Here is a 10,839-nt window from a genome sequence, read left to right on the forward strand (position 1 = left end):
AGAAGGTAGCCGTTTCCACTTTCGCCCCTTTCAATGAAACAGCTCACCTCGGCAGAGAGTTGGGTGATGACGTATGCCAGCAACGGGGATTCCTTTACGCCGATCCCTGAAGCACTCCAAGTTATTATTAGATCTCAAAAAATAGAGACGATCTTTCACCAGTCCCAGTCCGAAAATTGCGTTACTCGGGTCTGTTAATGAGATAGTCATACAGGGAAGTCATGCGGTTGGAACGTGGAATTTCACAGCGGTAAGGCGGTGCAAAAGACAGAATGACTAGAGAGGGAGGAATCAACGCATCAGTGAGACGAAAGGATGACGTGTGAGTACTTGAGTACTTGAGTCTTGAGGAACGCAGAGAAAATTGGGGCTCAATGAGTTCGGCATAGATTGGATTCCAAGGACGACGGGACGTATATACCAGTAATCTCAATCCAGTCATCGCCAACGACAAAAGCGACTTGGATCCAATTGGAACAATCCTACCTAGGAACTTGCTGGACGGTATGACGCTGATCCATCGGATTCCATCCCAGGCCGAAATGATATGTATTGCGACATCTTCCAGACAAATCATTGTCAAAAGGAAAAGGGTTTCGAGACCTGCGGGACACTCACGTAAGGGCGTAATGGTGGAATCGCTGAAAAAATGTTGGTGGCAACTTGGTGGCAACCCGCGTGGATTACATAATGATCGTCCTTCCAGATAACGACCACGTGCACTGACCTTGGCGAGCGAGAGGACAAGAACGGAGAGTTAGAAGACAGAGCGGCGCTCAGAAGTACAACAGTATGTCTAAGTAGACGAGAGCCCTGGATAGGTTAGAGACATATAGACGCACATAAAATTCAGCGCACTGGAGCGCGTTACTTGTCTTCTTGTTGTCTTCAGTGCGCCCAGTGACTGTTTCCCGGAGAAGGTCTGAACTTGAAGAAGTATTATGATGTCGAATCGCGTGCAAGCCACAAACAAAAACAATTTGTAGAAGAAAGTGAGGGGTGAGATGAGTATACCGAATTCGAAGTCGCTAATTCTTTGGTTCCATGGTGGCACTGGGAGACATGGTCAGGGATATAGATCAAAGTCCAGGGTGTTTCTTGGCGTGGCACTCTACATGTATTTCGGGAGGTCTCCATCCTCACCTTCGTCGACGATAAGTCCAAAATGTTAGCACAAGTACGTAGAAATTCAACAACGACTCCGTCGCCCAAACATGATCATGAACCTCGATAAAATTAATCCCTCTTCCCATTCCCATTCCGAGTCCCAGTTTCGGGCTCGCTCCTAAACATATCCCCCCCATCCAAATACAAAAGCACAAAACTAAACACTGCATGTGACATGCTCGACATGAGGAGCGTTGCGCTTCCTAAATCTTTTTCGACGGGCTGCGCGCAGGTGAGGAAGCCGAGGAGGGACCAGGTGAGGTTCATTGCGACTATAGAGTAGGTGAGTTGGTTGGTCGACATGAGGGTTGAGGTGTTGGGGGAAAGAAAATGGGGAAGGAGGAAGGTGTGGGTAAGGAGGACATTTGAAAGGTGGGGGAGAACTCTGAGGCATCAGACAATACGTACATATCGTAGACCGCGCCCCCCTCCCCGCCCTTGACGCAACTAAATGCCCCACTCCGACGGCAGCAACCATACATGCGATGGATTGATTGAACCCCGGTGCCGTGCTTGCATTTGATATATGCTATTCCGGATGATGTGGGATTGATTTAGAATTTATGGGGAATGTCCAGTTAAAGAGGGCAGAGAAGAGGCTGAGGGAAAGGGAAGGAGAGGAGAAGACTTACGAGCCCACTTAAATAACTCAACTTGTGCGTCGCCGGTGAATCATAGATCAACTGCGGGTTCACGGTGAGTATGAGCGCGACGAAGATCTCGGCGATGCCTTTGAGCTGAATTAGCCTGTCGGTTGCTGGCATTGATATTAATGATACTGTGTGGGGTGCGTCGACCGTTGTGTGGGGTGCGGCCGTGCGGCAGGATGCAGGTTGGATATTGTTGGTGGGAAAAGGGGCCAAATATTGATGCCGTCATCTGAATCCCTAACATGTACGTATCGAACTTTAATCTCCCAGTGTACATAAAATAATATCCATCGCGAGCGTCCGTCTATTCTTCTCTTCAAATCCATCCTACACTAAATCAATATGCGTTGCCGTAGTTCGCTCCGGAGCCTAGGACGTTATCTGCAAACTGATTTCAAAGGGGGCATAAATGAGGAGGGGAGGGAGGGTTAGTCTTTGAAGGGAGGGAAGGGAGAAGGCGTACACAAGCGTTGATGAGTACAAGATGAGTATATGGATGGCTGTTGTTATCGTGTTTTTATTAACACAACACGGAAGCGAGGCACTGAGGAAACGGGGCCCGTCGTTGATGATAAGTCCAAGGCAAAAGTAATCTAATAACTATTCCGTTGCCCAAACATGATCATGAACCTCGATAACATTAATCCCTCTTCCCATTTCTCTTCTCAGTCTCGGGCCCGCTCCCAAACATATCACCCCCATCCAAATACAAAAACAAAAAACTAAACAATGCATGTGAGATGCTCGACATGAGTAGCGTTGCGCTTCCTACACCTTTTTCGACGGGCTGCGCGCAGGTGAGGAAGCCGAGGAGGGACCAGGTGAGGTTCATTGCGACTGTAAAATAAGTGGGTGAGTTACGGAATTGGTCATGTTGGGAAAAGAATGGGGCAGGTGGAGAGACGTAAAAATAAGATGGGAGAAAATAAAAAGTAAGACCCGGGTAAAAAGGTGGGGGAACTCCCGATCGGAGCAGAAAGGAAGGAAGAGAATCAGACATAATCGGACATATTGGAGCAAAGAGGGTTGGGGGGGAAATCGGGCGGGTGGGGAGAAGGAAAAGTAAGATGGGAGAAAATAACCGGGTAAAGAGGAAATGGAAGGTGGGTAGAAACTCCCAATTAAATCGAAAAAGGAAGAGAATCAGAGACGTACATATCGTACACCGCACCCCCCTCTCCCTCCCCGCCGCCCTCGACGCAACTAAATGCCCCACTCCGACAGCAGCGACCATACACGCGATGGATTGGTTGAACCCCCGTGCAGTGTTTGCGTTCGATATATGCTATTCCAAAAGATTGAAATTTCAAGACGTGAATGATGTGGGAATTCGGAGGTGGAAAGGAGTGAAAAACTTACAAGCCCACTTAACCCACTCAACGTATGCGTCGCCGGTGAATCATAGATGAACTGCGGTTTCACAGTGAGTACGAGCGCGACGAAGATGTCGGCGATGCCTTTGAGCTGAATTATCTTGGCAGTGGCAGTTGTTGGCGTTGACTCGGATATTATGTGGTGTGCTTCGGGGATGTAAGAATTCGAAATTGGTTTTGAAGGATCCCCACTAGCGAGTTCCCCTTCCCCCTTATTTTTTTCGTCCTTCATCTCCAAAGCGTCGTCATCCAAGACGCCTTTTTTGTGATGGTAATACCCATGATATGTATCAGCTGGGTCTAAGAACGAGAAGTTGGGATCAGAGCGCTGGCCCTCGCGGATTTTGTCTTCGAATTGAGAAGGATTGGCAGAACGCGCGACGAATAGGGCGGTTTTGTCGATGACGGCTGTGCAGAGATTCAGAAGGTCTTGTGAGGTAGGGAGAAGTACTGCTTACATTTTATCTCTGGGGGCGGAAGGATTTCAACCATTGACTGAATTAGCTTGGCAGTTGCTGTGGGGTGTGGCGGGATGTAGGAAATTGGTTTTGAAGAATTCCCACTACTAGCGAGTTCCCCTTCCCCTTTATTTTTTTCTTCCTTCATCTCCAAAGCGTCGTCACCCCAGACGCCTTTTTTGTGACGATAATACCCATGATATGTATCAGCTGGGTCCAAGAACGAGAAATTGGGATCAGAGCGTTGACCCTTGCGGATTTTGTCCTCGAATTTAGAAGGATTGGCAGAACGCGCGACGAATAGGGCAGTTTTGTCGATGACGGCTGTGTTAGAGAAGGTCCAAGTTGTGAGCGTTGAGGTAGGGCTTGATAGTGTAGTATAAGAAGTGGTGCTTACATTTTATCTCTGGGGGCGGAAGAATAACACTTTCAGCCATATGCATGTTGATGGTGAACGCCGGTTGAGTGACAGGTCAAACTACAAGGCGTGTTTGTGAAAATGAGTTCGAATCGGAAAGTGTTATGCGGCGAGCTGCAAGGAGGAAGGAAAGGTAACTTGAGACTTGATGGAAAGGGGTTTCGGTTGACTGAGGTCAGAAGGCGGTCAGGGCGAGGACCTACCAATAAAACATGTACGTCTCAAGTATCGAATAAATTCCTATAAAATAATGTCCATCCATCGTCAAGTTCATCTTCTCTTCAAGTCCATCCTCCTATAAAGTAATGTCCATCGCAAGCGTCCAAATCCATCCTACAATGAGACTAAACCAAAACCCCCACCAACAAAACCATCACGCCCACCAAACCCACCACTCCCCTGCCTTCCATCTTCCCCACCCCCACCCTCACCGCCCCACTCGTACTACTCGTAGGCCCCGCAGCATCCGTAACAACAGTAACGACCGTCGTCCCCCCTCCCCCTTGCGCAGCACTTGCACTAGTACTACTACTGACAGGAACGCTCGCGCTCGCACTCGCACTGTCAGAGGTATACGTCCGTATATACCTAATCTCCCAATACGCGTTGGCGTAGTTCGTTCCGGAGCCTAGGACGTTATCTGCGAACTGTTTCCAAAGCGCGCATATATGAATGAGTAAACGGAGGAAAAGAGGAGGGAGGGAAGGAAGGGAAAAGGCGTACACAAGTCCCCGGACAGGTTGATGAATATATGGATGGTACGCCTGCCCTGTTGTCAAGGTGAGTACAAGGAAGAAATGGCGCGAAGAAGAGAAGAAAAAGGGAAACGCACCAAGCACCACAAAGCGTCGTCAACAACACCAAGTTCTGCGGTGGGAAGTACTGCGTAATGTTACACCCCGAAGCAGGGTACGCCGCCGTTGGGAGACCCCATGAAGTGGTGTCCATCGTGCTGCTGGAAGTGGCGGTGCTTATGCTTGACGGTATGTCCGCTCGCTAAAAAAAAAAACGCGTCAACTCAACGAAAAGAAGTGAAAAAGGGAAACGCACACTCCAAAACCAAACATACACCCCCTCCCTCTCCATACTCATCGCATAAACACCACCACCCCCCTCCCCAAAAGCAGCCCCAAAACTCGCCTGTTTATTCTCCATAACAATACATCCCCTAGGCTCCGCACAATTCGTATTCGCCGTCGTCCCGCTCTGCAGTTGGGTTGCTGTCGTAGCTTGATTACACCCCTGGGGAGTGTGTAGTGCAATCTGATTACGTGTCATCCCGTTAATGGCTTCTACTATATCTATCTCTCCGGATCCTGGCCAGGTGGATTGGAGGCCTAAAGTCCAGAAGGAGGGCCAGACGGAGCAGCCGTAGGGGATGTGGAGGGCGTCGAGGAGGATGAGGGTGCCGAGGGGGTAAGAGTCTTGTGAGGTTATGCGGATCTATGCGCGTGGAGGGGGGTTAGCGGAATAACGAAGGGAGGAAAGAAAGGGAAAGGGAAGCGCACGGAATCACGATTGACGACTGTACCAGCGGGAGCCGCGACGAGTGACGTGGTATTATCTACTTTGATAATCGCGTTTCCTGCGGCGTTGATGGATGTGAGGCCTTTGGAAGTCGCGTTTGCGCGGTCTTGGTATGTTACGTTCCCTTTTTTTGCGAAAGTACGTTGAACGAAAAGGAAAAGGAAAAAGAAAAGACGAGGGGGAGACGTACCCCAAGTGGTATTATCGACAAAACCGTAATAGTCCCATTTATCGAAGAATGTGGAGCCAGCGTATTCGCGCAGGGGGTAGTAGAGTGCTTGGGTTTGGGACGTGGCGAGGGAGAGGAGGAGGAGGACGTTGGTGAGAGCACCCATGGCGGGGAAGTCCTAGGGGCTGGTAACGCAAGAAGAAGGGAAGGAAGACCGCTGTTACTGAGCACATGCTGATGCATATACTCCGAGTTCTGCGCGGCGATCGTTGCCCTCGTCAGCATCAACGTTTACGCCTTTTTTTCATTGTTTACAAACCCATCCGGTGTGTGTGCATAGCTGTGCACTCAGCCAAGAATTAGAGCAAAAGACGACACCAGCGTGTTGTCCTGGGCTTGGGATGTGAACTGGAGGCGTTTTTTGAAAGTACAATGACTGGAACGCAAAACCTTTTCTAGACGCTAGCGATTTTGATGTCAAACGCCCGCATCCGGGCCGGCATCTTCCTCCTCCACTCCACCTGGAAGCTTGTGGTCTGGTCATCCAATGGTCATCAATGCATCAACGCTACAGACCGGAAGAACAACAAGGGATTTCATGTTTCGCTTCCACTCTTTCACCTCCATTCCGACCTGTACGCAAAATGACATGGCGATCAATAGGCTGCGGCATCATCAGTAATTTTGACGGGCCCTTGAGCTTGTGTGCAGACGGACCACACAAAGTTCTCTTGGCAACCTTGCTGGAACCTCTCCGAAACTGACTCCATGTAAGTATTCTTTCGGGGGTGACCGCTGGATCCAAAATCAAGTTTGAAAGCAGTTTGAAAAAACACGTCGGAAGCGAGGACTCTGAACGTCCCTGTTCCTCCAAGTAAGTAGATCGAATAAACTCACCATTTAAACTCTGGGCTTGACCGACAACTTTTCTCTGCTAAACAACCTTGCTGGAACTCACCCTCAGCTGTTTCAAAGCTGACGCTCATCTTTTGAACTCTGGGCTTGAACGACATTCTTTATGTTATCGCTACGCGTCTTATAAGTGCGCTTGTTATCCCGAGTCTAGTGGCTCAAGAAAAAAATCAAATTTCCCAATGTCCCCGACCAGCGACAATCAATTGACCACGATTTACGCGCACGATGCACAATGGAATGCCTCGCCGTCTAGGGACGGCTTCATTTTTACCATGTGGTGCTTACATTTACATGGAGTCCCTCCCCACAACTCGGACTACTCTTGGCTCGAGTGATTCGGGCTCATCCCCGAGTCTGAAAGTGCTGGGCAGTGCCAAAAGCTGGACAATCCATGGGCCGTCAAAGTTGATATCCATAGAGGGTTATAAGTTTATGATTTTCGTTTTCCCAAAAAACCGACACCAATGGCTCGTCTTCATCGTCTGAAGTTTTTTTCATGTGGGAGTCGGAGCCGGGTTGTGCGCTATGCGCCGCAGTGATGGTAAGCGCGGACTCTTGAACCCCTCCGGAATTTTGCAATTCAATCCCATATCCATCTAAGTGACACCCCTTTCCAACCCGCTACGTCCTTTTCCCGTCACCACAATTGGGGCATCATTATTTTTAGTACAGCTCAACAGTCCTGTTATTCCGATGACAAGAATGAGTAGAAAGAGATACGCCCGGTGGTACGTGAACACATAATAGATTTGAACTATCGAATCACACACTGCAGATGCCAGAAACCATGTTGGTACCATCTCAAAAAAGGGCTAAACTCGAAGGATAAAGGATTGAGTCGGTGATTCCGAGGACGGTGACCTGTGATCCCTTGGCCCTGAAAAATCTACAGCTTCCCTATGCGAATGAAATGTGTCCGGGTCGGTGTGTACGTACTGAATGTCCACAACCGTCATACAACGCTCAGATTTGACGAATATGCGCGCGTCAACTGCTGCGTCACCAAGCTCTTCATAACGAAGATAGCGTCCACATTCAATCCTAGAATCGAGGGAAATAAGGAAGCTTTGAAGGTCCTCTGGCTTGCCTCGATAAAGAGTGACGTCAACTCGTTTCAATGTCGCTCCTTTTCCAAGGACACACCGCATTTCAACAAAAAATAGCAGACGTGATTGGGACGACTTGAAGTTCTCGCCCACTGAGTCTTCACACCGAAATTCTTCTAGCATAGGACAAAGACAATCAGGGTTTTCTTCAGAAGGAGTGAACCTATCAGCAACTTCATCAAAGATAGAACCATTCGTGGAATTGATTAGATGGAGGTGAGTAACACGTGGGACTGATTGCAAGCAACATATCAGATCGTTTTGTGTCAATAACCATATGTCGAGGACAAGATGCTTCAATTTATGACCATGCTGTTCGAGGAGGCCCATGAAAGTAGAGCGTTGATCTGCTTGTATCCCTCCTTCACCAGCCCATGCAATTTCAAAGCTGATCTCTAGATGACGAAGGACGGGTAAATCGATGATACGGATGAAACCATCTCACCCGTATAAAATTCAATTTTAACGATTTTACCGATAAAAGGTCATCTCTAATAAATACACTACATACAATTGCAATGATACAAAGAGTCGATGCGCATACCCGGCGCAGTTGACTAAAAATGCAAATGCGTGGAATCTGAAAATAGGACAAAGGCTTTGGAACTGGCAGCAGTACGCGTCGTGACATTATACTTGGATCCCATCTAAGATTCACCTACCATGAAATAGAGCACGGAGAGGTTCTAGAGTAAACACCCAACGCAGGGAGAAGAATTGCATTACTACTCAAGGGTTTAGAAACACATAATGGATTTATTGTGAAAACTCGTGCTTATACAAGAAATACAGAAAAGACGACATAGACGCCTAAATGGCATGTCTGAAACATGGAAAGACTAAACTACACCTAGGTAGTAGACGTATGAAGACTTAGCGTGGCTCACGGCCATTCAGAAAGTCATGTACGGCAGTTCCCGCGTACGCATCAAAGACTGATGCGTCTGAACGTCACAAGTACAAACATGAGAAAAAGACACATTCTATTAGATGAAATATAATAAGAACCCCCTGACAATTAAGAAAGACATTTGAAAACACCTTCGGAGTGTCTCCCGACCTCCGTAATGAAAAGACGAGCCAAGACAAGGCATTTTAATTAAAAACTCGGAAGCGACGGAAGGCCGAAGACTATTGGTAAACGCGTACGCATGCGCATCAACGCATCAGGAAACGTTAATCATTTTGTGATGTCATCTGTCAAACCGGTAAACCGGGCCATAGAAAGAAACACGCGAGATCATGCCAAGCTAAGAATAGCTATGTCGGCTAACTCCGCGTACGCATCAAACACTGATGCGTTTGAAAATGAAAGACGTGACACTACAAAATCTGTAGTGTTCACAGAGATAGACTACAAAATATACCACTCGTTCATTAAATTTCATATTTGTAATTCGGACCGAAGTATCCCGCTTTAAAACACATGTAAAACGTAGATAGGGGTTCCTGGAGTATATAAGGAGCGCGCTGGCAGGTCAAAAGGGAAGCAATCGTCCCCCGTTGACCAGCTAGTTGCACTCCAAGTAGAGACTTAGGAGGTGGACAGTTGTAATCAATTAAAGGAGATTTCTTCGTGGTCAAGAAAAGTACAGTGTGAACGAAGCCAGCGTGCTTGGGAGTCAACTTGCTTGGAGACTTTTGAATAAGAGGTTTTAAGGACACAGTATCATTTTAGACGAGACAGCGTACTCGTACCCTTGGTTTTGGAGCGTAGTGACATAATAAAAACTCACGGGAGTCATAAAAGTCAATTAAAGTCGTGTTTTGTGTTAATAAAAGAAACTGTGATCAAAGAACTTTGCATTTAAGAGACCAAGTTCCCAGAAAGACCTACTTTGTTCTATTGAACTATTCTAAACCACACCTTATAATAAAAACCCGTTTTGAGACGAAATCTCTTGAGACTTAAACCTAAGAAGACAAAAGTGGTATTTCTTAATACCAAAGGCCCTCGAACTCTTGCACCGAGATTGTGATAGTGTGTGTGTGTGTGTGTGAGTGAGTGTTAGGTGTTTAGGGTTTTCCCCCAACGCGCTTGATCCTTGTTTGCGTGTTTCGCACTTTCACGTTCATCCCCGTGCAAAGCGTATCATCTGGAGCCCACCGCGAGGGTCTCCTTTTGTTTTTGATAAAGCAAAGACTTGAAAGTTTAGTGATCTACGGGATCATTTTATTTGAACGGAAGTTTAAATTAAAAACCGCTAGCGTTTGAAGCAATTTAAATACTAGTGCAGAGCCGTTCACCACGGCACCAAAAATCAGACAAACAGCGAATTCTATTAAAGCAGGGGAATCGTCAGGTTTACCACCTCCACCTAAACGAAAAGCTAAGCAACCTGCAACAGCAGTAGCGCAAAGGTTTCCGTTAAGAACAGAGACAGTATCCCAACTGCCTCCTCGCACGACTCGTAGAAAAACTGTTAGGGCATCTGATAATATAAACCCGAACTCGTTAGCCCAAAGAAATATTACAAACATGCCAGATAATACCCGAGATGAAGCTCCTGCCACTGGAGGCAGAAGATCGTCTAGACCGATGCCATTGCCAGGCTCCCGAGGAGCTCCTAACTTTGACAAGGAAAAACCCATTGAGCTGTTAAGATTCATTGACCAAATGGAGGACTTGTTCACAGAGCATGGTATCGATGATGATCAAGAAAAGAAGAAACAGTTAGGAAGGTATACGGACCAGATGACGGAATTTGAATGGCGAGCATTTGACACCTTTGCTCCCGAAATTGAATACAAGGAGTTTAAACAGGCGTTGATCGATGACTATCCAGAGGCAAAGAATGCTGGAAAAGGAACACTAGCAAATTTGAGAAAAATTTGTAATGACCATCAGCGCATTGATATTGATGACATTGTTGCACTTAAAAGCCTCACTAGAGGTTTCCGGGCAGAACAAAAATTACTCTTGGTGCCACCTGCCTTGGTGAGCAACAGAGAATTGGTAGAACTGTTTTTAGGATGTCTAAGGGATAGTTTCCGAGGACAAGTGGAAGGAAGTCTCAATATTAAGCTTTCCCGAGACAAAGGAAAAGCTGTCGATG

At 47.2% G+C, this 10,839-nt stretch overlaps 4 protein-coding genes across 4 annotated transcripts; 1 reads left to right on the forward strand and 3 right to left on the reverse strand.

Moving 5' to 3' along the window:
- Nucleotides 1-181: 181 nt before the first annotated feature.
- Nucleotides 182-442, reverse strand: LACBIDRAFT_302048 (uncharacterized protein; the record flags this gene model as incomplete). Its single annotated transcript, XM_001874373.1, has 2 exons — nucleotides 182-276; nucleotides 331-442. The coding sequence occupies 2 exons, from the start codon at nucleotides 440-442 to the stop codon at nucleotides 182-184; spliced, it is 207 nt and encodes a 68-aa protein (XP_001874408.1).
- A 756-nt stretch (nucleotides 443-1,198) lies between these two features.
- Nucleotides 1,199-1,953, reverse strand: LACBIDRAFT_291947 (uncharacterized protein). The gene is made up of 3 exons (XM_001874374.1): nucleotides 1,800-1,953; nucleotides 1,576-1,696; nucleotides 1,199-1,439 (listed from the first exon to the last, which is right to left on the reverse strand). The coding sequence occupies exons 1-3, from the start codon at nucleotides 1,929-1,931 to the stop codon at nucleotides 1,237-1,239; spliced, it is 456 nt and encodes a 151-aa protein (XP_001874409.1). The 5' UTR covers nucleotides 1,932-1,953; the 3' UTR covers nucleotides 1,199-1,236.
- Nucleotides 1,954-3,020: 1,067 nt separating this feature from the next.
- On the reverse strand, nucleotides 3,021-4,091 carry LACBIDRAFT_302050 (uncharacterized protein; the record flags this gene model as incomplete). Its single annotated transcript, XM_001874375.1, has 3 exons — nucleotides 3,021-3,598; nucleotides 3,649-3,972; nucleotides 4,046-4,091. 3 exons carry the CDS (start codon nucleotides 4,089-4,091, stop codon nucleotides 3,021-3,023), a joined length of 948 nt encoding a protein of 315 aa, XP_001874410.1.
- A 6,171-nt stretch (nucleotides 4,092-10,262) lies between these two features.
- LACBIDRAFT_321466 (uncharacterized protein) lies at nucleotides 10,263-10,764 on the forward strand (the record flags this gene model as incomplete). Its single annotated transcript, XM_001873721.1, has 2 exons — nucleotides 10,263-10,721; nucleotides 10,756-10,764. 2 exons carry the CDS (start codon nucleotides 10,263-10,265, stop codon nucleotides 10,762-10,764), a joined length of 468 nt encoding a protein of 155 aa, XP_001873756.1.
- Nucleotides 10,765-10,839: the final 75 nt, after the last annotated feature.

The sequence above is a fragment of the Laccaria bicolor genome, genomic scaffold (genome assembly GCF_000143565.1).
Source record: "Laccaria bicolor S238N-H82 LACBIscaffold_1 genomic scaffold, whole genome shotgun sequence".
NCBI lineage: Eukaryota > Fungi > Basidiomycota > Agaricomycetes > Agaricales > Hydnangiaceae > Laccaria > Laccaria bicolor.

Bases quoted from the DNA above. Each gene is read 5' to 3' on its own strand.
- LACBIDRAFT_291947 (XM_001874374.1), bottom strand. From the start codon at position 1,931: ATGCCAGCAACCGACAGGCTAATTCAGCTCAAAGGCATCGCCGAGATC. The intron at 1,697-1,799 runs GTAAGTCTTCTC...CATCCGGAATAG, and splicing joins TGAGTTATTTAAGTGGGCTC to CATATATCAAATGCAAGCAC. The intron at 1,440-1,575 runs GTACGTATTGTC...CCTACTCTATAG, and splicing joins GGGGGCGCGGTCTACGATAT to TCGCAATGAACCTCACCTGG.